This window comes from Mytilus galloprovincialis, chromosome 6 (assembly GCF_965363235.1).
Source record: "Mytilus galloprovincialis chromosome 6, xbMytGall1.hap1.1, whole genome shotgun sequence".
Classification (NCBI taxonomy): domain Eukaryota; kingdom Metazoa; phylum Mollusca; class Bivalvia; order Mytilida; family Mytilidae; genus Mytilus; species Mytilus galloprovincialis.
Genome location: NC_134843.1, coordinates 82,571,034 through 82,598,893, shown reverse-complemented (window position 1 = coordinate 82,598,893; position 27,860 = coordinate 82,571,034). Strand labels below are relative to the sequence as shown.

Here is a 27,860-nt window from a genome sequence, read left to right as displayed (position 1 = left end):
TCACATGTCCAATGACCTTGACCTCATTTTCATGGTTCAGTGACTACTTGAAAAAAGTTAAGATTTTTTGTAATGTTAAATTCTCTCTTATTATAAGTAATAGTATAACTATATTTGATATGTGCGTACCTTGCAAGGTCCTCATGCCTGTCAGACAGTTTTCACTTGACCTCGACCTCATTTCATGGATCAGTGAACAAGGTTAAGTTTTGGTGGTCAAGTCCATAACTCAGATTCTATAAGCAATAGGTCTTGTATATTCGGTGTATGGAAGGACTGTAAGGTGTACATGTCCAACTGGCAGGTGTCATCTGACCTTGACCTCATTTTCATGGTTCAGTGGTTATAGTTAAGTTTTTGTGTTTTGGTCTGTTTTTCTTATACTGTATCCAATAGTTTTACTATATGTGGTGTATGGAATGATTGTAAGGTGTACCTGTCCAACTGGCAGATGTCATCTGACCTTGACCTCATTTTCATGGTTCAGTGGTTATAGTTAAGTTTTTGTGTTTTGGTCTGTTTTTCTTATACTGTATCCAATAGGTTTACTATATGTGGTGTATGGAATGATTGTGAGGTGTACCCGTCCAACTGGCAGATGTCATCTGACCTCAACCTCATTTTCATGGTTCAGTGGTCAAAGTAAAGTTCTTGAGTTTTGGTCTTTTTTTCCAATTCTATAAGCAATAGGTCAACTATATTTGATGTATGGAGATATTTTATGATCTATATGTCATTCGCACGAGTTTTATTTGACCTTGACCTCCTTTTCACGGTTCATTGCTCAGTGTTAACTTTTTGTGTTTTGGTCTGGATTTATTAATCTATAAGCAATACATTTGTTGTATGGAAGTATTGTTAGCTATTCATGTCTGCCTTGCATTGTCCATCTGACCTTGACCTCATTTTCATATTGTTCACTAATCAATGTTAAGTGTTCTTGGTTAATGTTAAGCTTATGTGACAGTTGAAATAAAGCTTTATCCTTAGGACTATCAACATAATATCAATGATTAGTAAAGAAGGCGAGACATTTCAGCGTGTGCACTCTTGTTGTTATTATCTTGAATATTATTATAGATAGAGATAAACTGTAAACAGCAATAATGTCCAGCAAAGTAAGATTTGCAAATAAGTCAACATGACCGAAATGGTCAATTGACCCCCTAAGGAGTTTTTGTCCTTTATAGTCAATTTTTAACAATTTTCATAAAATTTGTAAATTTTTATTAACATTTTCCACTGAAACTCCTGGGCCAAGTTCATTATAAATAGAGATAATTGTAAGCAGCAAGACTGTTTAGTAAAGTAAGATGTAAAAACACATCACCATCACCAAAACACAATTTTGTCATGAATCCATATGCTTCCTTTGTTTAATATTCACATAGACCAAGGTGAGCGACACAGGCTCTTTAGAGCCTCTTGTTTTAATTAGACTTCTTTGTTCACTAACGACTGAGTGTACTAGCATTTTGTTGTTTATTTTGTTTTGGATTTATTGTGTGGCTGTTTTGAAGTTGAATCGAACGAAGAATCAGTATTTTGTGACAAATCCACGAGCTTGCGTTCTGTGTTTGATTTCGTTTTCCTTTTGGTCATCATTCAAAGTTCACTATAAGACTTTTTTGTATTAATCTTTAATAAAACTTGTTAAAGTAATTTCAAATTTCTATGTTGTTGTTTGTGTACTGGTTTGTATCTTGGAACCTCTAGTTTTATTTGATATGGCGTAGTCGGTTTCTTTTTCAAGCTACTAATTTTGAATGAATTCTTGGTACATTTTGCCTCTTCTACAGCAGTACTTCATCATATTGAAAATATACATTTACATATTTTCAAGACTAGTTATTAACTTAGAAAAGAAAACGCATAGAAGCTAAAAATTGATCCAAAGTTTAATTAACAACAGTGTTACGTTTCGTCCCCGAGGGTATCACCAGCCCAGTAGTCAACACTTCGGTGTTGACATGAATATCAATAATGTGGTCATTTTTATAAATTTCCTGTTTACCAAACTTTGAATTTTTGAAAAATTAAGGATTTTCTTATCCCATGCATAGATTACCTTAGCCGTATTTGGCACAACTTTTTGGAATTTTGGATCCTCAATGCTCTTCAACTTTGTACTTGTTTGGCTTTATAAATATTTTGATATGAGCGTCACTGATGAGTCTTATGTAGACGAAACGCGCGTCTGGCGTACTATATTATAATCCTGGTACCTTTGATAACTATTTACTAAATTAAGGTAATTAGTTTACCGAAGTTCAAATCTCTAAAATCGAGTAGGAAGACAAATTCAGACAACAAACAATTCAGTATGTCATTTAGGATATATTTGACATATTTGGAGAAATCTAAAACTGAATGATAGAGCTAGTATTTGTTCGGTTCTCGTCATTGCAACCAAAAGGATAAACATATTTCATTTAAAATAGTATAATATACTATGAAATGGAAAATAAAAATAGCAATGCAGTTTTGAACTGGGACGGAAAATACAACACATTTCATCTGAGTAGTGAGAATAAACTTTACATCTATACAAGTTAAAAATAACACTCCAATTTTTTTTTATAGTACAAAGATTTTCGTCCATTGCAAATGACATAAAGCATGTACCTTAATCGTTGTATTAACAAGATCTGCATAAAAGTAAATCTTTTTTAATGATACCAATTTCGTTTTTTCCCACAAAAACCATAAAGGTATTACGTCAAATAAAAAATAAAGTGCACACGCCTTAATCTTCCAGTAAAATCCCCACACTAGGACTAGCGTCCCAATCAGGATTTCATTGTCCGTTTTGTGTTGCTTATTGGGACATTAATATACCAATAGTCCACTTGTATCAGCACATCCTTTATTTCAACCTCAGTGGATGCAACTTTTAACCAAATGTTTACTTGTAATTGGCAACATGACGGGTGCCATGATTGTATTTAGAACTATATATCTTCTGTAGCACCAGATTACCCGGCTTTTGGAGGGTTTGTATTGATCCCTTATTATTTGTTTGTGTAGTCTTTTTGGAGAATATTGTCTTTAATCTTCTTTCTTTATTTTTTTACGACTTATTGCTTTTTAGCTCACCTGGCCCGAAGGTCCAGTGAGCTGTGTCGTCCGTCGTTAGCTTTTACAAAAATCTTCTCCTCTGAAACTACTGGGCCAAATTAAACCAAACTTGGCCACAATCATCATTGGGGCATCTAGTTTAAAAAAAAAAGGGGGGGGCGTGACCAGGCCAACCAACCAAGGTGGCAGCCATGGCTAAAAATAGAACATAGGGGTAAAATGTAGATTTTGGCTTATAACCTGAAACCAAAGCATTTAGAGCTAATCTGACAAGGGTAAAGATCTATCTGCCCTGAAATTTTCCGACGAATCTGACAACCGGTTGTTGGGTTGCTGCCCTTAAATTTGCAATTTTAAGGAAATTATACCGTTTTTTTGCTATTATCTTGAATATTATTATAGATAAAGATAAACTGCAATATTGTTCAGCAAAGTAAGATCTACAAATAAGTCAACATGATCAAAATGGTCAGTTGACCCCTTAAAGAGTTGTTGCCCTTTATAGTCATTTTTTACTAATTTTTCGTACTTTTACATAAATCTTCTCCTCTGAAACTACTAGGCCAAATTTTATCATACTTTGCCACAATCATCATTCAGGTATCTAGTTTAAAAAAATATGTACAGTGACCTTGCCAACCAACCAAGATGGCCGCCATGGCTAAAAATAGAACATAGGGGTAAAATGCAGATTTTGGCTTATAACTTTGAAACCAAAGCATTAAGAGCAATTCAAACAGGGGTTAAATTGTTTTGCAAGTCAAGATCTATCTGCCCTGAAATTTTCAGATGAATCCGATAACTGGTATTGGGTTGCTGCCCTGAATTGGAAATTTTTAAGGAAATTTTGCTGTTTTGGGTTATTATCTTGAATATTATTATAGATAGATATACTGTTAAAAGCAATAATGTTCAGCAAAGTAAGATCCACAAATAAGTCAATATGACCACAAAGGTCAGTTGACCCCTTAAGGAGTTATTGCCCTTTATAGTCAATTTTTAATAATTTTTTAAATTGTAAATTTTAACAAAATATTTTCCTCTGTAACAAATGGGCCAAGTTCATTATAAATTGAGATAATTGTAAGAAGCAAGAATGTTCATTAAAGTAAAATCTACAAACACATCACCATCACCAAAACACAATTTTGTCATGAATCCGTCTGTGTCCTTTGTTTAATATGCACATAGACCAAGGTGAGCGACACAGGCTCTTAAGAGCTACTAGTTATTAACCCCTTTCGTATAGTCTCCTCTCGTTCATACATTTCATTGGCACTCATACCACATCTTCTCAAATCTAATTGACATCTGCTATATCATTTAAAACATGAAACAACATTAACAATATACCACTGGTCAGACGATTATTTGGGGGAGTAACTTTCCTCAGCAACCAGACGTATTATTCACATGTTTCATTCCCAGCAAAGACAATACTATATTTTTGTAATCGCTCTGCTATAAATATGAAAGAAATGAGAATATCAAAAAAAATTTTTTTAATAGTGAAAAGTTTCAAACAAAACATAATATCTAAAAAGAAATGAACACAAGGAAATATCGCAAATATAATTACACCTTACAATGTTTTTTATATAAGTTTTTTTTTAATTATGAGATGATAAAACACAACATAATCTCCAAAACACAATTTACACTAGCTAGTAATTACACCATACAAATTTTTTACAAATAATTAGAGTTAATATTGGGTTTTTAAAGAAAGTTTGGAGACAAGACATTTTGCAGTCGGTAGACAGGTTAAAGAAATAAATAAAAAACACTCCAGGATTTACTTCTTTTTCACGAAAACAGCATTTAATATGATGACACTATATGTTCTATGATTTTTAATATTTTAAGTGAACAATGATGGCTTTCTGTCGTCCGAGTTAAAATAGTTAAAAAGGAAAAATAAAAAAAATATACAACCAACACCCGGTAAACCGCAGCCTGGCAAATAAAATAACAATCGTTAATGACATAATTAGTTAACTAAAAATAACTAATAAACCAATATTTATTATTTTTCATACTACTATATTGCATTCTAAAAAGAAAAACGTTCATCACATCAACATCAATTATCTAAACAAGAAGGTTTCGTGCCCATTGTCATGGACGTGTCGATAAGTATTCACGAAACTATAAGTAACTAGAAATAATAAAATCTAACAATGCCATCGAAAAGAAGATTTTTTTTCTATTTTCTTATTGACTTACGTTTAGAGTTTTCATCGGAGTGCGGCATTTTTGTTTATTTTACTTTTTATATTAACGCAAAGATTTCAAGACTTCTATCATTAATAAGTAGAACTAATCATTTCGTGATGAAAGAAAGAATATATTTGTAAAGTTCAAATGGAAAAGCATCACATGTATATTTGCAATCTATTAAGCTTTTCTTTTTGTCAGCTACTCAACTATCATAATTGAAAAACACAACAACAAAAATGAACTTGAGATTTCTTTCAGTTGTAAACGAGTCTATATATATATATGATAAACAAATGTATCACAAAAATGACTTCCGAAACTTATAACGAAATGATCAAATTGTGGTAAAAAGTAAAATCACAAAAATACTGAACTCAGAGGAAAATCAATTCGGAAAGTCCATAATCACATGGCAAAATAAATAACCAAACGCATCAAAAACAAATGAACAAGAACTGTCATATTCCTGACTTGGTACAGGCATTTTCAAATGTAGAGAATGGTGGGTTAAACCTGGTTTTATAGCGCTAACCCTGTCACTTTAATGACAGTCTCATCAAATTCCGTTATATTTTCATTCATTTGATGCGTTAACTAAACAGACACAATAAATAAAATAGTCAAAATATCAGTACATCAGTCATCATCGTATAACAATTTTAAAAGGAACAATTTAACAGAACACAACAACATCTATCTACAAACACATTCATTGATATGTGTGTCTGACGTCAGAAAATTTTATACGTCACATAAATTTGTCGTTCAATGTTCATACAAACAATTTTAAAATTTACATAGGCAATGACAGTAATAAGGTGCACGTGTAAAGTGTCCGCAATGGATTACAAAAAGAAATTACAGACTATATAATATCATAATAAAAGTGAAAAAGTGCGTATATTCCTACAAAAACAAGTGGCATGGAATGTAAGCAAAATATGCATATTATCAGAGGCAAAATATTTTCATTTGCATCATAGCGAAGGCAAAAGATAAGGCACAGCATACATGTATATAAATATAGTTAGAAACAGCCACTTAGTCTTATCATATATCAGATACTGGGTGTATCTTAATAGTGCATTATTTTTTTTTTTTTTTTACATAACACTGACTCTAAGTTCATTGATTGTGCGCAAAATGTTCAGTTGTATAATCATTCTAATAAATTATGAAACCATTCAACTCCTTCCTCCTTCCCACTAGAATATAATTTTGAAAAATTGTTTTAATATGAATATTTTCGTTTCAAGTTTCATAATGTATGAGAAAGATCATATAACATTTTCCATTCGTCTTTTCCTTCTTAATCCCTCAACTAATTGTTCTTTAAATGTCAATTTTGCCTCCTCTGAATCCTCCCATGTAAGGAAGTCGTGCCTTTCCATCTTGCGCCTCAGTAGCCTGGGAACATGTCTTGCGGTAAGTCCATCAACGTTGACAATCAGAATATCAGATATTTTACCTTTTTCTAGTAAATCAATCGCCGTGATTATTTCAAACTTGTATCGCTCTTTCGCCATGAATTCTCTTGTGAGTATAATGAGCACAACTCGACTTGCCTCCATGTTTTCAATTATGTTATAGACTTCAGCTTTTCCTGGTTCGGCGTCTCTGTCTTCAAAATAAAGTTTAAATTCACCACCGAACGTAACAGTTTCCAGATCCCCACAGTCTACCCCTGGAAAGATATTTTTCAAAACCCACTGATAATTGTCACTGGCACTGCAAATGTAAGCATCGTATTTATTAACATCGCCATCTAGTTTCTGATAACCGACAGCTCCAGATCCACCAGATCTTACCATTGATCGCTGAATCCTATACCATCGAAGTTTGATGTACCAACGCCTTTTGTAAACAACAGCAATAACTATAACAAAAGCTAGAAAACCACATACAGCTGCAACTATAATTTGGATAGTTGTAAACCAGACACAATTTATTTTATGTCTGTCAAAAGAAAGTAGTTTCTTTCCATGCCATTCTGGAGGCGAATTGCAGAGATACGCTTCGTTGTGCAAAATTGAAATTGTTGTTGTATTCATCCAATCACGGAACCATCGTAAGTCACACGTGCAAGCAAAAGGGTTCTGACGTAGATCAAGAGTCTTCATTTCTTTAAAGTCTTCAACAGATGACGAATTGACAAGCGCTATCATATTTTGACTCAGATCAAGATTTTCTAATTGAAAAGTTCTTTTGAATAAATTATCTCCCCATGATGATATTTTGTTTGAACTGATATTGAGATATTTGAGATTTATCAGATCTTTGAAAATTGGATCCGGAAGCTGTGTCAATTGATTGTTAGTTATGTTCAATACGATAAGTTTGTGCAATCCGGCAAACAAATGACCATTAACGTCATTGGCAATCAAGTTACCAAGTTGATTATTTTCAAGGTGTAAATACCTTAGCGACGGAAGAACACGAAAAAGTCCCATAGAACAGGATGCAAATGCATTATCGGCCATGTTTAAATAATTTAATGATGACATGGAACCAAAAAGACTGTCACCGTTCGGAATCTGGTTTATATTGTTTTTATTAAGTTCCAGTGATTCTAAAACAATAAAAGATTCAAAAAGTTTTCCTGGTAAAGTGTGGATCTTATTATCTACCAAATGAATTGTTTTCAAACTAGTGAGACCCACAAATGCACTTTGTTCAAGCTGATGAATTTTATTCCCTCCTAAATAAAGATACTGTAGTTTAGACAACTTCTTAAAGGTATTGTCCTTTAAACTTGTTATTTGGTTGCCATTTAAGTATAACCATTGTAGTGATGGCGGCAGATTGTTTGGTACTCGGAATAACTGATTGTTATTTAGGAATAATCTTGTTAATGCATCCAATCCTTCAAAGGCACTGTCACTTATTTCAAAAATGTTCGCAAAACTAAGAGTTAAGGTGATCAACTTCTTTAAATTTGCAAACCCCCTTTGGGGTATATTGCTCATTTTGTTATTTTTCAAACTAAGAGTCGTTATTGATGTGTTCTGAAGTAACCGAAATGTAGAAGAGGGCAAAACTCCACCAAGAGTTATATTATCTATAATCAATGACACCAGACTTGATCCAACAAGACCATGAAAAGCCATCTCTAAGTCTGAACTGGTCAAAGGATTATAGCCTAGTTTAAGGGATGTTATATTTTTCATCCAGCTAAAAGCGCCCGTTGATATCTCATCAATTTTATTCCTTGACAATTCCAGTTTCCGTATATCTGAATTATGCAAATTTCTAAAGGTCGAATCATCGAGTTTCCTTATTGCGTTATTACTCAAACCAATTTCATTTAATTTCTTCAGTTGTCGGTACTCGTCCGGAAACGTTGGATCAGATAACTTGTTTGCCTGGATGTAAAGACTTTTAAGACTCTGTAATTTCCCAAGTCTTGGAATTCCTGACAAATAATTACTGCCCAAGTTTATTAATTGAACTGATGGAGTGTCTTCAAATGCATCGGGCTGAATTTCTTGAATTTCATTGTTGGTTAGATAGATCTGCGTTAATGACGTCATATTTACAAAGGTTCTGCTTTCTATCACCGATATTTTATTGTTCCTTATATGTAATTGATTAAGCTTAGGAACGATTCTACCATCAAAAGTGTTAGCCTGTAATCCTGCGATTTTGTTATTGTCTAACCAGATAATTCGCAGGTTTGGTAAAAAGACATTTGCAGAAAAATTAACATGTACTATATCATTGTGTGTCATGTAAAGCCTCTCAACTGATTTCGGAAGTTTGTTTGGAATGTTTAATAGTTTATGCCTTTCACAATTCACGGATGTCAATTCTTTGTTACAGGAACATTTCTCAGGGCAAAAATTTTCAGCCTTGATGCAAGTGACCAATGTAAAGACAAGTACTCGGTGAAGGAACATCTAAATAAACAAAGAAAGTATTTTACTAGAAGAATATGAACTAAATTAAAATACAATGGAAATTATATCGTATTTAGGATAAACCTAGATTGTGTATTTATTCTGGGATAAGTGGGATTAAAATGTTATTTGGTGAAAAAGGTCGCGTCTATACCTATAATTTTGCTTTATACCTGTCATGTTAATGACAGTCTTTACACTAAATTCATTGGATGTGTTCTGATTGATATGTTAGTCTTAGATACACGATTTGTTTTATTAGTTGTAATTGGCTTAGCTGATCACAATATTGAACTAGCTGTCAGTCACTACGAGTACTCTCAGATCTGTACTTAGCGTATTTTCTGTTGGTAAGGATGGGTATATACTTTGCCACGTCCTGTTTCAGTTTGTTTGTTTTTTTTTCTTTGTATCGATCTGATGAGTTAATCCTTCTTCAACTGATTTATACAGTTTATTTTAATGCTGTGCTGTTACGCCACTGTTCCCGGTTAGGGGATGGTTGAGCGCTCACAAACATGTTCAAGCATTCTTCGTTCATAAAAAAGAAGATATGGTATGATTGCCAATAAGACAACTCTTCACAAGAAACCAAATAATGCAGAAATTAACAACTATACGTTACCATACGACCCTCAGCAATGAACAAAGCCCATACCACATAGTCAGCTATGAAAGACCCCGAAATGACAAATGTAAAACAAATAAAAAAAGAAAAACGACCTTATTAATGTACAAAACAAGAACGAAAAACATGTGCCTGTCTAATATTTGGAGCCAGTAGTTCGGTGGATTTCGTTGGTTCATGTCTGTCATATTTGTTTTTCATAAATTGTTTTGTTATAAATTATGGCGTTAGTTCTATTTATTGAGTTGATTCATATCTTTCATGTCTGGCTTTTTATGGCCGATTATACGGTATGGGTTTTCTAATTGTTGAAGGAAATACGGTTGCCATTGATTGCTAACATCCACTTCATTTGGTAGATTGTTGGCAATCATACCACATTTTTTTATTTGTATACCAATACAGAATTAATAAAATAAAGTTGAAACAGTTTTTAGGAAGATACAAATAAAGATAATCACTAAAAAGCCGAGAGAACTGCATAATTTAGAATGGAGGGAAAGCGGGTCCATCAACAGTTTAAGCGTCTCAGACATGCATAAACCACAATTCGAATTCACATAATACACAATTCAAAAAATATTATGATCGGGAACACAGTCGGTAAAATTACAGATTATCCTACTTTTATCTAAAGATCTAAGATTGTAAACACATGCCAATAGCAATTCATGATGGTGACCGTAACACTTATGTACTGGAAATGTCAGTGGTTGTCCCACATAACGCCGATGGGGCCGTTTTTCTTTGTCTAATACGTTTTCCTATTTATTTGTATTATAGTCCTGTAATATTATGTTGTCATTTCTATGTTATATTAAAGGGCGAGGTTTGGCATGCCACAAAACCAGGTTCAACCCACCATTTTTTCCTTTAAAAATGTCATGTACCAAGTCAGGAATATGGCCATTGTTATATTATAGTTCGTTTCTGTGTGTGTTATAATTTAACGTTGCGTCGTTTGTTTTCTCTTATTTTTGAGTGTAAATTGACATTACGATAAGACGTGTCACGGTACTTGTCTATCCCAAATTCATGTATTTGGTTTTGATGTTATATTTGTTATTCTCGTGGGATTTTGTCTGATGCTTGGTCCGTTTCTGTGTGTGTTAGTTACATTGTAGTGTTGTGTCGTTGTTCACCTCTTATATTTATGCGTTTCTCTCAGTTTTAGTTTGTTACCCCGATTTTGTTTTTTGTCCATGGATTTATGAGTTTGAACAGCGGTATATTACTTTTGCCTTTATTTGTGTATTTATCACACTCCTGTAAATGAGGTCAATATATTGTGAACATACGTGAAGGAAAGGTATTGATTGAGATATGTACACGCCATACATACAATGGTTCAGAGGATATGCTATTACTGAGTTATGGGAAGTGGACAATCGGACCAGTAAAAAAACATCATATTCCCCTTTAAAAGTGTCCTGTACCAAGTCAGGAAGATGGTCATTGTTATATATTGTTCGTTTCTCTTTGTGTTGCATTTTAACGTTGAGTCGTTTGTGTTTTCTCTTATTTTTGAGATATTGAGATAAGACGTGGCACGGTACTTGTCTATCCCAAATTCATGTATTTGGTTTTCATGTTACATTTGTTATTCTCGTGGTGTTTTGTCTGATGATTGGTCTGTTTCTGTGTGTGTTGCGTTTCGATGTTGTGTCGTTGTTCTCCTCTTATATTTAATGCGTTTCGCTCGGTTTTGGTTTGTTACCCCGATTTTGTTTTTTGTCCATGGATTTATGAGTTTTGAACAGCGGTATACTACTGTTGCCTTTATTTGTCATTGATTCTAGTTGGAAGCCGTCCATCTGTTTCTTTCGATTGTTTTTTTTTTATCAGGTTTACTAGTGTTATGAAATGAAGGGTTGACATCCATTGAAATGTGGGTTATTGAGTGACACAACATTCACAAAACATATAAAAGTAAAATATTAGAACATTGCAAGATGCTTTTATATATGTCATTGAGACGTTTCGATCTATATGAATTATGCACCATGTGAGTATAGAATAAAGCCAGTGATTGTTCCCCCTTGAAATACCGAGTGTTTGATAAAAAGTGTAGGAATCATTGTGATTCTTCTAAAAGTAAGATTTTTCATGACCTTATACAAGGAATTTTTTATTTATGTGTTTTTCAAAGCTCTTTTTTCTATTAGATGTAAACGTCCATTCAATTGACCATAGGACATAAAAGGTAAAAGCGTAGAAAAATCTAAGTTTTTTTATATAATTACGGCCAATTTGTAAAAAAAATTTGATTGAAATTTTTAAAAATTTTCGTTTGATTTACATTGCAGGTTAAATATATATCTCACGCAATATTTATTTTGTAGAAACTCACAGAAATATGGTTATAACATTTTAAAAATGGTTAGAACTTTATAAAGATGATTAGTCGAACATTTTGACGACCCGACTATATCTTGCTCTTGAAAGGGATTTGGGAAGTTAGTGTATATTAGAAATATCACGTGACAAGTGAAAGATGGTTGAAAAAATTTTCCGTGAGGGAAAATATTCAGAAAATTGTGATTAAAACCGAAGTATTGTCTAAAAAGTTGATAATTTCTATGGATTATGTTTTCCTTTGCGATATGTTTATATGTTGACAGAATCCCGGAATAACAAAAAGAAAGGGAACAGTAGTGGTAGTGAATCAAATGGATATGCGAACAAACAATACAAAGTAGACTATTTAGAAGACAAAGACTATGAACAAAGTGGCAGTATCTCAGTAAGTGGAATATTAAGTCAAACAAACGCTGTATTATATGACTCAGTTGAATCTAAACTAGACACTAGTGTTTTTGTTGAATCTCAGTCACCACTCTCATATTCTCAAATTTAAAAAAGGCAACCTAGCGAGATGGCGTCACCAAAAAGCGGTTCTGAAAAATTAGACATTCTTATAAATGCCGTAAAGGGATTGAAAAACAGTCAAGATAAAATGAAAAAATGTTTGAGCCAAAACTAGATAAACTTAGAACGGACTTAATGACCAGTGTTGACACTAAAATACGAGCATTACGTATCAGTCGATATAGCACTAGAAGCAAAACGTACGAATCAAGTGTTGACATCTATTCAATATATGCAGATACGCATTGACGACCTCGATCAACACCGAAGTGATTTCAACGTAATCGCTAACGGTACAGCTAACGGTAAACATACACAAGACAATAGTTCAGAGTTATCGGTAACGGTTAGTGGTATACCGCAAACTGAAGAGGAAGATTTACTGCTGAGAGTAAACAATTTAATGTAAGCCCTAGGTGAAGATGTATATTTTTAAGTATGGACATAACACATGTAAATCGCTTTCCGTCTAAAATAGAAAACCGCCCCGGAATTATTAGAATAAGCTTTAAGGACCCTGGTGAAAAAAGTCTAGTACTTAGAAACAAACGTAATTTAAAGGATATTGAACAGTACAAAAACGTTTATATTAGAAGTAGTAAAGCACGCATTGAACGTTTAATTGAAATTAATGCCCGAGCAGTGCTCCGTAAGCTACCCGAAGGCGGTTCATTACGTGTGGATGCTAGTGGTCGTATCACACATCGGATTCAGAGAGTTCCAGATCAGCAGCAAGGTCGTAATGAGAATGGTGAATAGGATTTAACCCGGTCGAACGAATCAATAAAATTAGGAAAAACTAACATACGTGGATGGACGAGAGATAATTGTGAATTGAGAAAAGGTATCTATAAATCGATTAACTGTGATATAATTTGTGTTTGCGAAACGTATTTAGCTAAAGATAATGTAATTAATGTACCTGGGTTTTCTTGGTTTGGTTATAACAGAGTTGATATACACAAAAATGCTCCGAAACCATCAGGCGGTTTAGGAATTTTAGTTAAAAAATGGATTCTTGAACATTATAATGCATCAGTTATTGACAGATCATTCGATGATATTTTAAGATTACAATTTGAAAATAGAATGAATGATTCCAACTTTTAGTATTTGCATGTTACCTTCCTCCTGAAAATTCATCTAGAGGCCCTGATGCTCCGAGTTTTTTTGCTCACTTACTAGCACAGATATATTTAAATGATGAATGTGATGCAATATTGCTTACAGGGGATTTTAATTCGAGAATTGTATCATTACCAGATACACGGAATGATATAGACTGTGTTCCAATGAAAAATATAATCGATAAAAGCATTAATCAGCATGGTCACGAATTTATAGTCTTCCTCAATGAATCGAAATTTTGTGTATTAAATGGAAGATTTCAGGATTGTGATAATTTTACTTCTATTTCAACGAGAGGCAAATCTGTGGTTGACTATATTTGTGTCCCTCATGACATGTTTGATAAATGTAAAAAGTTTGAAGTGCTTACGGCGGAATCTATCGTTAACAATAATTTTTTGTTTGGATTATAAGGTTGGAAATCAAGACTACCCGACCATTCAGTATTCATTACCATGACTACAGAGTTTACGGTCCAGGGGCAGATCCAGCCATTTTAAAAAGGGGGGTTCCTAACCCAGGACAAAGGAGGGGGTTCCAATTACACATCCCCATTCAAATGCATTGATCGTCCAAAAAAAGGGGGGGGTTCCAACCCCCGGAACCCCCCTCTGGATCCGCGCCTGCGGTCACGCATTTTGAACAGACGATTTCGACAGATAATGAGATGAAAAGAGCACGATTTAAAATTAACCAAAATTCCGTTAGACTTTATGAGTAGTGAGATACGGAGAAATGCCTTGATTGATATCATCACTGACATCGAACACTCGCGAGAAACTCAGGAAAACATTGACGTGATTTATGAAAATTTATGCACCGAGATAATCGCAGAAATGACCGATAAAATCCCACAATATTGTAACGATAACTCTAAGAAGCGTTTTCGAACAAAAAAAAAAAACGTACTGGAACGAAACTCTGACTGAACTTTGGAATAAGATGCGTACATGTGAAAAAGATTTAGTCAAGTATTCTGGGAGGAGAAATATTAAAACAACTTTGCGCAATAACTACATGCAAGCTAGAAAATGTTTCGACAACAATCTAAGACGGGCAGAACGTACCTATAGAAGAACAGGAGCGGTAGAAATAGAGACAATGACGAGCAAAAATCCAACTGACTTTTGGGAAAAAATACGTAAATTAGGACCTAGAAGTAACAAATGTATACCACAGGAAGTCGTTGATGATAACGGTACTATAACTAGATCTGGACAAGAAGTTTTGGAAAAATGGCGTTGGGATTTCGAAAATTTATACAATGATTTGTCGAGTGATTTGATTCAGAACACTATATTCAAGCTGAAGTACACAAAAACCTATTTAGAGGATAATATGGAGGACCCCTTGTATATGCCGAATAATCTTTTAAATGTGAACATATCAAGAAATGAAATAAATTCTATAGTAATGCAAGCAAAACTACGATCTGCAAGTGGATATGACGAAATATCATACGATGTTTTAAAATTTCCTGTAGTTATTAAAATATTACACCATCTTTTTCAACTGATTTATGACTCGAGTTTAATCCCGTCCGCCTTGAGAAAATCCATAATTTGTCCAATATTGGAGGATCCGTCGTCAGGTGCACGTATTCCGATGAATTACATGTATAAGCAAACTCTATTGCGCATTTGTTAACAAGAGATTATCAAGTTTTCTCGAGACTGAAAATATTCTTGCAATTGAATAGAATGGGTTCAGGAAAAATAGGTCTTGTGAAGATCATATTTTTACCTTAAACAGTATTGTGAGAAACAATCCCAACATCTACGCGGCATTCATTGACTTAAACAAAGTGCTTTGATTTCGTTGATAGAGACATGATGTTGTATAAATTGCGCTTAAATAATATAGACGGCAAAATTAACAATTCAATTAAAAGCATTTATCAGCATACAAGCTACTGTGTGCGTATCAATATAAGCTGACGAATTGGTTTGACTGTAAATCTGGCGTAAAACAAGGGGATAACGTTTCTCCGACACTTTTCTCTATCTTCATCAACGATCTGGTTAAAGAAGTTAATAACTTGAATTTAGGATTTGATATTAATGGAAGTCAGATTTCACTTATAATTTACGCTGATGATATTGTTATGTTCGCAAAAAGTGAGGATAAACTTCAACAAATGTTAAATGTGATTCATAGCTGGTGTAAACGTTGGAGGGTTCTGATCAAAACGGACAAATCTAAGTGCGTGCATTTTCGTAAAGGACGTAAAAAGCAGAGTGAATTTGACTTTTCAATCGGCAGTAATGCGTTAAAAATAGTGGACGATTACAAATACTTAGGTGTAACTTTTAACTGTAAAGGTAACTTTAATTTACATGCAGAGACTTTGGCTAAAGCTGCAGGAAGAGCCTTAAGTATAATTATCTCGAAAATCCATAGTTTAAAAGATTTTGGTTTTCAGTCTTATGAAATAAATAATTCATGCGTTACTCCAATCCTCGACTACGCATCTGGATTATGGGGAAATAGGAAGTTCCAATCAACAGACAACGTACAGACCAGAGCAATTCGACATTACTAAGGCGTTCACAGATTTGCACCAATTTTAGCACTGTATGGGGATACTGGATTGATACCAAGTCAGTTTCGGCATTGGGTAAACATTATTCGCTACTGGAATAGGCTATTATCGTTTGAAGACGACCGCTTAACAAAAGTGGTGTTCAATATGGATTATGATCGTTGCACAAACAATTGGTTTAGTGACACTAAAGATATTTTCACTGAACTTAATATGTTACAGTTATTACGAAGGTAGAACAATGGTGGTTTTAAAATCTTTTGAACAAATTGTACGAACTTATCACATTGGTATATGGAGAGAGTCCTTGATAAATAAGTCAAAGCTACGATCTTACATAAACTTTAAAACAAACTTCGAACTAGAGCTACGAAACACGAGCGATCCGTGCTAGCCCAGTTTAGATGCGAGAAATAACCGATCAGAATTGAGACTGGTATATATGTTGGGGAACCAGTGGAAAACAGACTATGTCGATTTTGTAATTTTCAAAATGTTGAAAGTGAGCTACATTTTCTTATAAAATGCACATTTCATAATGATATCAGACAAACTGTTTTAGCAAGGTATTAATGGTGTCTGACTATACGCAACTAGATGACCAGGGAAAATTAACATTTCTAATGGTGAACCATCCAAGGAAAATAGCTAAATACTTAGCAGCGTCACTTTTCCGTAGAAAACAAACAGTTTACTCTGGTTAACATTCTTAACCTTTTTCATAACTTTAGATGAATAATATATGAACTTTTACAATCGTTAATTCTTAATCTATAATTATCTGTATTAAAATTTAAATTGGCAATTGACACGTGATATTAGAACATTTATATTGAACTTAAAATAAAAGGTGACTTATTGGTCCATTGGACCGGGTGTATTATATATGTAATTATATTTTGTACAAATTTATATATTTATGCTGATTTACACATGTCACTATAATAAACAATTTACTTACTTACTTACTTTATAAGAAAAGGTAGATTTTTTTGGAAACTATATGTAAAGTATCGTGATTAAATACATATATTTACCTCTTTTGTGTGCATTTTATAAAAAACCACACTCCGAACTTAGTAATCGAAAATAGTGTCTCGATATGCCATATGATGAATTCTTTATATTTGTGATCTGAAAAAAAAATCATATAAAAGTGTTGCAAATATTTTCTAAAGGAGCTTTTTGGAATTGGGAAATAAAACCCAACAAAATCGACTTATAAATAGAAACTAAAGGTTTACCAATGCAAAAACCAGAAGCGAATGACATAGTTTATAAATAGTAGCTAACATATAATGATTGAGAATTTCCTGAAACCCTAAAATAAGCAAAACGTAAAAGACATTTATGCGTGGGTGGTTTTAAATATACAAGTTCAAGGTCAAGTTCATTATTTTATTGTCGATCAAGGAGAGCAATAATAGGTAAATCTTTTAAGACTGATTCAATGATTTGGTTACATAACATGCATATGTGAAGTGAGAAACATCTATGTGTATGTTTTTTCATATTGACAAATATAGTGATACTAAATAAAATATTATGTGCAATTATTATAATTTATAAATTGTTTTACAAATTGTTTCACAGTTAACCATATTTTCAAAGATTTTGATACGTATCAGCTTGTTCCACGATATTGGGATTTGGGTTTAGTTATACCCGTCCCGAACAATCAACTTATCAATTTTTCAGATTGGAAAAATTTTCTCAGTCAAGGATTACCTTGAAAAAAATAGTCAATATGTCTCTGAGTAGTTCTTCTACTTATGCATGCGTCGATTACAGGAAACGACAATTATTCAAGTATCTCATAAATCCTTGCACTGACAAATTTTAAGATAAGATTATCGGAAATGACTTCTAATATCATACCTGTTAGAATAGTCCTTGTGATAATACTTTACAATTACACATAAACACATGACTAGTATGTAGCCCCCAAAAAATAGTTTACGGTGTAACATATATATTGTACATTTATTATTCCTAATTAGTTATACTTAAGTAAGAATCTGTTTAAATTTTTGTCGTTGGCTTTAGGAATTCAGAAAAGCATCAAGCTAACAAGCTATCATTGATGTTGTTTTTTTTAAAGTTTAGCCTTCACTGAAAGTTTCAGTTTGATAGTTGATGATATGAACCTAAACTGTGGAATAAAAATACAAAATAACAAAAATAGCGACCTCCGAAGAAAATTCTTGATAGTCTCTAAACAAATGGCAAAATCAAAAGGTCAATCTCAATCAAATGGTATAAAGACATACAGCTCAGGAGTAATATCAAGTTATCTGGGTTTTTTTTCATCACTATTCATGCTATTATTGAAAATGTTGTTAATAGACATAACAGTATTGCCCCTAAACATGATACATCTGCCTCATATTTTGATTTCTTATGAGTAATTAAGAAAGGGTATTTTTGCATTAGTAATAAACATCATAAAACTGAACGTCATTGTTTAAGAGTCAAACACTTTACCATTACTGGATTTTTGTCCATTAAATATTTATTTAAGAACGTTTGACTGTAACATTTTGTTAATCAACTGATCGAGAGAAAAAAAGAAGAGAATAGAAGGTGAGTGGGTAAAAAGCTAGTCCAACCCTGTTCATGTGTCTTTCTTAAGTCAGAAACCTTGTAACCTTTTTCTACATAAACGGCCTGTACCAAGTCAGAAATATGATAGTTGTGTACGATAAGTTTGATGCGTTTGAGCTTTTAATTTTGCGATTGGTTAAGGAAATTTCTGTAATGAATTTGCCTTACAGTTCGGAATTCTGTTGTTTTCCTGTTTTCACATCTCGTTATGAATCAGCAATGAATAATTTGCTGGTGACTTGATGTAAAATAAATGTAAACATGTTTTTTCATACTTAACCTATTTTAGTTTAAATAAATCCTGTCGTGTACCTTTATTGCTCTTTACTCTCAACTCTCTTGATTTAAATTCATGAACGAGGAATAGGGGGAAGGTCGTAGGTGTTCTCCGTTTTTCTTCTATAGTACATACATTAAAATTTTATAAAAAGGAAATCACTATATCAAGGAACCTTTTTATTTAATATTTCGTGCATCATAGTTAACAAAACACTTTCAATCTCAGTAGTCAATGTAAATGCATACAACCTTGCGAAAATGGGGGTAACAGAGGGAAATAAACCGTTTCATTTTCACCTGCTCAAAAGAATTAAAAAAAAATGACTTGTGTTTTCTTTTGTTCATCTTTAGTATTGAATTAGTAATACATTCTAAACTAAATGGCTATGTCAGATACTATTTATGTATTATTATTGATATGCTTTACTTACTATTATGTAGCTGTTCTAGTAGATCAATGAACACATGTTACATGCAGACAGAAATGTCCAAGTTTTTTGTATACGGAAAATCCCATGTAGATAAATGTCAATTGAGGTCAAGTGTCATATCCGGAATCCCCGATAGCTAAATAAAGTCACTTGAATATTTACAATAAATTAAGTAGATGTAAAAATGAAAGGAAAAACATTAAGTCGTAATTCCATGTCTAGAAATGATACCACCTAACTAACTAATTCACCAACAATCTAAGTCAATTTAGATATAGTAGAAAACAACTATTATAATGAGTGAGGATTTTAAAAAACCAAAAAAGAAAGTAAAAGTACTTGACCCAAATATTTATATATACCCTAATATATCATTGTGGGTATATATGCATTAGTGCCTAGATGTGGTTCAAAGAAATATGTCGCTAAATACCAAACTAAGTTTTTATTTTGGGTGCATTGATATTATGGGCGCATTACAACTGCGCGCATTTGGAAATTAATTTTATTCATAATTGCGCGCAATGGTTTCACATATTTGTGCATTTTTGTTTTACAGATATACACAGGAACATATATATTAACTGAGATATACTGTTCCCAGATATACAGGAAAAGATTATTCATAATGAATTTTAACTGTTTGTTGAAAAATTTTGTTTTGAATATTGAACAAAATGGGTTTTTTTATATACTTATAGGAACTAAATCCAAATTATTCTACACACCTACTTTTGGATAGGTACTATTTCTGTTCTAAAAATCGGTAGTACTGGAAATCTACTTTTGATATTCAGTACTATTTTGTTACTTTAAAATCATTGTAATATTTAGGTACCTGTATTTTACAGTACTTGATTTGTACTTGAAACTTTAATAATCTTCTACAGATTTTTGGTTGCACGCTTACATTTTCAGCATTTTGAAAGTTTGTCTTTTTCAAATCTCATAAAGTTATGATGTTCAAACATGGAATACTGTGATAATTGTTGGTTCTTTTTTTGAACCAATATTTTAAGTACAAATCAAGTACTGAAAAATAAAACTGCAAGTACCTAAATATTACAATAATTCTAAAAAAAGTACTAAATATTAAAAGTAAATTTCCAGTACAAAAAATGTACTACAGATTTTAATTACAGAAATAGTACCTATGCAAAAGTAGCATATGTAGACGCAACGTGCGTCTGGTGTATCAAATTATAAGCATGGTACCTTTGATAACTATTTTCACCCCTGGGTCGATGCCACCCTGGTGGACGTTTCGTTCCAGAGGCTGTCACAAGCTTAGTAGTCACTTTGGTTTTGACATGAATAGCAATTATATGGTCATTTCTATAAATTAACTGTTTACAGAAGTATGAATTATTCGAAATACTAAAGATTTTCTTATCCCAAGCATAGATTACCTAAACTGTATTTGGCAGAACTTTTTCTAAAACACGGAAATATTATCAAACATATCGGAGGTTACAGTAGTTTACCAATGTTGGCAATCTTCTAATTAATCCTTTCAGGAGATACACACCAAGGTTTTGAAAAATGAGGGAATCCTATGAATCCTAAAAGGAGCAAATTGGATCTTAAGCAATATGCATTTATAGTCATACATATCGGAATAATGATTTAACACATATATAAATGCCATTCATATAATTACCAATAGCAAATTTTTAATTATCCTCCGAAGCAAAAATGACAACAAGATTGATAAACAAACAATCGATTTTACAGAAATATATTTTTTACACTTCCATAAAACAAAAATCTATAAATTCAAAAATATTGCTGTTAACGACATTGATATAAACTTAAAGCTAAAGTTATTGTTATGTGCTAAAGACACTTGAAACAAAAATAAAGTTATTTAAATCTTAAGGGTAATACAAAGCTTGACAATAAATCTTTAGTTTGGTTATATTTTCCATTTATGTATTTATAGATGGTTATATAGTTTACAAAATACATTGGAAATATTAAAACTTTCAGTTTGTAACAATACTTGTTCTTTTACTTTAAATTCTTGACATTGCAAAATGTTGGTTTTATGAGTTGTTTAATAGCAACATGTACACATGGAAATCATATCATATTTTAGGTTTTGTATTATCAATTTATTTAATTTTAACAAATAAACAGTGTAGTCAAATTGTTTCAGGAGCACAGTATTTGAATATACTATCAAATAAAGTACAATTTCAGAATTAACTGCACCTGGCCCTGCTAGTGAAATTAATAAAATGTTTGGCGTCTTTTTTTATTGGAAAAAAATGTTCGGGATCAAGTACTAGTGTACTGTTTCCAGTTTTATGCAAATCTAAGCTTTTAATTTTGAACTTTTTATTTGATAATCATGTCAATCAACTTTGTCTATTTGTTCGAAAACAAGTATTTCCTTCGAGTTATTTTCTTATAATTGCAAGCATGTACTATTACAGCTCAGTACTTCAGTACTGCCATGATTTTGAACAATTAAAAAATAAGGCGATGAGGCATGAGATTACCAATGTACTAATGGGACAACTATCCAACAAAGGTCAAATGAAGACATTAAGAAACTACGCGTAACATTGACTATCATAGATGCATTGGACACTTCATTTTTAAGAAATCGTTTTAGTCATATAGCTATTCAACTGTTTCTTTTCTTCCAGGTAAAATTTAGAAAAGCGCTTTCGACGCATTCAATTTATAAAATTTCGTTTGTTCATTTTTACAGCCCGTTAGAAAATAAATAGACCATAATATCTAAAGTACCTTTAACCGATTTTGTTTTACATAACTCAAAACAGTGATTTGAAAGCAATGTAATGTTCAATGATAATGCGTTTCTAAACGACCGTTCCGGATAATTATCACAAGGGTTACTACTTTTTTTCAATAGGATCGAACCGGAAATAACTAGTCAATGGACATGATTCATACAAGTACATGTACTTATATAGATTATATGATTGTCATCTTAATGGCTTGTACATGTCTATAAGAAAAAATTACCTTTTTGTTTTAAAGATGTTTCGCTATTTGCAGTTACATAATTGCAAAATTGTCTAAAGTAAGATTATCACACAGATGCGCAGTATAGACCCCCTTTAGTTGACTTTTTTCACGTAAAATTAGAATTTGATATTACCAATATTTTTCCACATTTTGTACTGTCAATCAAATACGTTTTTATTTACCTTGTTTAATTTCGATTTATCGATCTGAAAAAAGGACAAATCAAAGCAGCTTTTAATTGGAAAAAAAGTAAATTCAAGGGTTTTATTTAATATGAGGCAGGCATTACCTGTAAATGGGGACTAAGTCTGTATGAATTTTGTTTGTAACTTAAATATTTGTTAGAAAAAAAGAAACAGAAATACCGTAACGTTTCCGATTTTGGTGCCGTTGTTAGGGATTTTAGTTGTGACGTTATTTAAGTTATGACGTTATATGCAATGTAAACAAAGAAACGCTTATAATAAAAACTTGCATCCATAATTTCAAAAGCGATTCTCTCTATATTTTTTTTAATCGCATTCATATTCCACAGTTTTGACAGAGGTCAAGGATTCGCAATGAAAAATGCAAACATTAACTTTGATTTGTTTTCCTATTATCGATTTATGTCTTTTGAACACCGTATACTACTGTGTGTTGCCTTTATCTATAAACTTAAATATTGTAATGACGTGTATCGTTTTTAATTATTTCGATTTTTTTCTCCTGTTTTCATTTCCAAATTAGCACAGCAAAAATATTATTACAAAAATGCTGAACTTTGAAATAAAATAAAAAAGGGGCGGTTCATAAACTGAAAATAACCAAACGCTTTGACTTAATCACCCTATGTATCGAACGAAAAACTAACCGGTTTATTCCTGCACTTTCATAGATATTTACTCGAGTGTAGTTCGTGGTGCATATCTTGGAAACATTGTTTTTATTGTCTCATGTTACAATAAAACCCAAATTTTATCTGTATACTTAATTTTCTGTGGCTTTTCACAAGTATTTGTTTTGCTGACAATATTCTATAATTAATAGGTACCAGGCATATAACTTGATACACCAATCGTGCGTTTCGTCTACACAAGACTCACCAGTAACGATCAGATCAAAATAGTTAAAAAACTAAAGTAGAACAGTACCAAAACGTTTAGCGAATACAGCCAAGGTAATATATGCCCGGTATAAGGGCATCCTTATAGTATTTCGAATTATTCATACTTTTGCACACACTTACTTTATAGAATTACCATATAATTGATATTGATGTCAACACTGAACTGCTGACCTCTGTGCTGGTGATAACCTCAGAGACGACACGCCCACCAGAAGTGGCATCGACCCAGTGGTGTTCAATACAGAATAATACATCGAATTTTAGGCACCAATGAACTTCTCCTTAAAATAAAAATTAAAGATACAAATATTTGTAGTTTTGGGTGCGGAGGGGTCGAAACAATAGAACATATATTCTGGACTTGTCCATATATATCAAAATTATGGGAAGACCTTGACTCCTGGATATTTGAGAAGACAGAAATAGAACTAACTTTAAATATTGATTTGGTTTTATTTGGTATTTTAACAAAAACCGATAAAAATGATATAAGAAACATAATACTTCTGTTAACAAAATTCTACATTTATAGAAGCAAATTAGCTATGGAACAAACCAATATAATAGCACTTAAAAATTATTTAAAGGAAAACTTATTAATAGAAAAAAATATATTCTATAAAAATAAATTACTCAGTAGGGCAGAAAACTGCTGGAACCCCTGGACTCCTTTATTATCATAAAAACAAAAAACAAAAACCAAATAGACTCCACATATAATGTATATATTTCATATCCAAACAACCTCTGTCTTAAAATCATTATCTGCAATGTAACAAACTAAAACTGCTGTGTCTATTAAATAATATATTATATATCTTCTTTTTAATGTATATAACTATTATGCATACAAAAGTGTGTAACTTATTTTGTTTATGTGCAAATAAGAAAAAAAGAAATTTAATACAAAAAACAATATATATATATATTTTTTCTAAACCTGTGCATTTGTTATACAGAAAATTATGTTTGAAAATCTTAATAGTAAACTTCTTTCTTTTTGAAATTACTGACATGGTATATTTTTTTATTTTTTTCCAAATATTGAAAATTGAATGTATAATACTAACAAATACTAACAACTGTATAAATATGATGTTTACTAATGTTAACGAGGCCGGGAAAAGGTACCGGTACTTGATGTTTTAAACTAACAAATGTACAGATTTCAATAAAATATGATAAATTTAAAAAAAAAAGAAGTGGCATCGACCCAGTGGTGTTAATAGTTATCAAAGGTACCAGGCTTAAATCAGACTCATCTCACTGTCTCTGTTTTGTCCATTATTCCCTTTACTTTATATGTCATGTCACATAAATTGCTTTGCTTTTTCTGTCCCTTTATTCTCTTCACTTTAAAAATCAACCTCACATTATTCCTCGAGCATTTTTGTTGGACCCATTAATTGATATGCTTTATTTGTTTGGCCCATTATTCTCAATATTTAATTTGTCGGCTTCAATATGTTTCTGTCTGCTTTTTCTCTATACTTAAAAAGTTTTCCCCTTTCTTCATTTGTTTGGCTCATTATTCTTTCTGTTTTATTTGTATGTTATTGTTATTAATAAATTTTAAACAATGAAACAATGGGCTAACATTTTGAATCGTGATATTGGTTGTTCTTGTATATAGTGTCTTGATAGTAGCTTTTTAGTTTTGTTAATCGCAATCTTTGGTGATAAAAAACAGTACACAATTGATTTAGTTCAGTGAAATTTGTTTGACACATTCCAAAAACCTGTTTATGTTTCATTCAATTAATTCAATTTACAACTAGCAGTGTAAAGGGAGATAACTGAAATAAACTTTTAAAAAGGAATGCTAAAGAATTTATATTTTCTTCTTGTTGAAAATAATAAGTTCGATGACACCATTTATATTGCATATGGCGGTTTCTTTTGAAATTTAATGACCTTGAAATATTTTGGTCGGAATATCTTAAGAATGGCTTTTTTTATATATATTCAAGGATAAATAGAAATAACCGAGGCGGTAGTGAATTACTAATGTATTACTCAATAAATTCGATAAGTAAATACACATCAAGGAAAAAAACCCATAAGGAACCACATAATCACCAAAGGGAGAGATACAAGATCATAGGCAATATGCATGTATACGGGTATCATGACAATCCATTTAACATACAATGTATGTAATTGTCATGATTGTGCTATTTAAAATTTCAAAATTGGCAACTAGACAAAAATAACACCAAGGTTGACGAACAAACCAAACGATGAGGAATATTTCCGAACAACAGAATAGTTTTTATATGTTTCTCAATATTTAAAAATATTTCCCTAAAATACAATATTTTTATTCCAAAATATTACTGTTGGATACAATTTTAATATTTAATAGCACACTGAAAATTTTTTTTTTGTAAAAGTTTGCCTTACATGTAAAAAACGGATATTTAGTAGTTTGGTTCTCAAAGATAATAGAAAACAAAGCTTTACATTCATTTTTTTTTAATTATAAAGTTTCCATATATTCTTTTTTCATATCAACAATCACAATTTACCGAATTTATATATCAACTTCAGTGAAAAGCAGTTTTGGTTATGTTTAGATTTTTTTATTTTATTTAGGCTTTCAAAATAATGATCACGTGGTATCTGATGAGTCGACGAAAAGATTCATGTATGTATGGAATGACGTCATACGGTCTTATTTCATTCATTTTTTTAAATGTTTACAAATTATAGTGCCTAACAAGATTTTGTGAGGTAGACGAAATTGACTTTAAAATGATCGTATTGACTTTTGATGTCCAGAAATAGGCAGATCGGACATATTTTGACTTTATTTACTTACTTCTTAAGTTTGTGATTAATTGTAATTAACATATTCCAATGAGACTGAAAAATGCTTTTTTTATGTTATGATAAATAATAATTTTACCTGCCGTAGTCGTGCGTAAATTATATTTTGGCATTTCTCTTAAGAAATGACTTGTTTAATGGAACAAAACGTCTTATTTGTAAACTTTGTCTTTTATCTCCACAATAGGCTTTTAAAAAATAATCTTTCAACTGTGTATTCAGAAAATTTTGTGAAAATAGAAGAAGTGGCAATTCTTACCTTTCATACCTTAACTTTCATTGATAAAACATAATATTGACTCGTCCAGTGTCCAGTTTGAAGGTCATTTTAGTTACCGTACACATTCATGCACGTTCTGATTAATCAATAGTCATGAATGAAAAGCATAAACAAGTTTGTAGGTAAACTAATAACAACTTAATCCAATCAAATTGCCTACGATTCAATAACAATGACCAGTCCACATCATAAAAATGTATAGGGGTAAACTGGGTAGGGAGAAAATGTCAGATATTTTAAGTTCATTATTTTGCAACAACGAATAAAAATTTGTTAACCAATAGATTTGCTATAATTTCATAAACATGTCATTCTGTATTGGTATAGCTTTTGGATCTTTTATTTGCGTATTTAAGGCTGTAAAAAGTTTGGCCATCAAAAGTCAACATAATCATTGACTTTATACAGAAAATTCGCCTTTTTAAAACATTGAATGTATCACGAATAATACGCGACAACAAAGTAAAATCATTTCTTAAAACACTGCAAAAAAAATCATTCTGATTGATACAGTGGTATTGTCATAAATTGCGCTGGAGTGAACAGTGGTACAGCAAACGTCGAATTCCCTCACACAATGTTATCACACACTATAACAGGGTGTTGTAAAATCCTTAAAGTGCACGTAATTCTTGAATACTGATAAAATACAGTAAAATTCCAGGCATTACTGTGTATAAACCTGTTTGTGTAATGTGCCTTACCGTTTTGCTACTAGAAAGGTTAGTTTAGGAGATAAATGTATTGTATTTTAAGCTCCGACGGCATCAATTGGGGATTTGATGGTCGCAAATTAAGTTTACTGGCGACTTGCATCCAATCAAAATTAACGTTACAAACGTTGTTGCCTTAGAATTAGTTTTGACTTCTTGATTGATATTCTTGTGAAGCTGCCCTGTTTGTTTGTTCAAAAATTCAATACTTGCATGCGTCTTATATTTTTTCATAATTTTGTACGCGTATTATGAC

The 27,860-nt window shown here is 32.0% G+C and overlaps 1 protein-coding gene across 1 annotated transcript; it reads right to left on the bottom strand.

Moving 5' to 3' along the window:
- Positions 1-6,107: 6,107 nt before the first annotated feature.
- LOC143080507 (toll-like receptor 3) lies at positions 6,108-19,884 on the bottom strand. The gene is made up of 3 exons (XM_076256374.1): positions 19,675-19,884; positions 17,398-17,494; positions 6,108-9,194 (listed from the first exon to the last, which is right to left on the bottom strand). The coding sequence occupies exons 2-3, from the start codon at positions 17,410-17,412 to the stop codon at positions 6,576-6,578; spliced, it is 2,634 nt and encodes an 877-aa protein (XP_076112489.1). The 5' UTR covers positions 17,413-17,494; positions 19,675-19,884; the 3' UTR covers positions 6,108-6,575.
- Between the last annotated feature and the right edge of the window lie 7,976 nt (positions 19,885-27,860).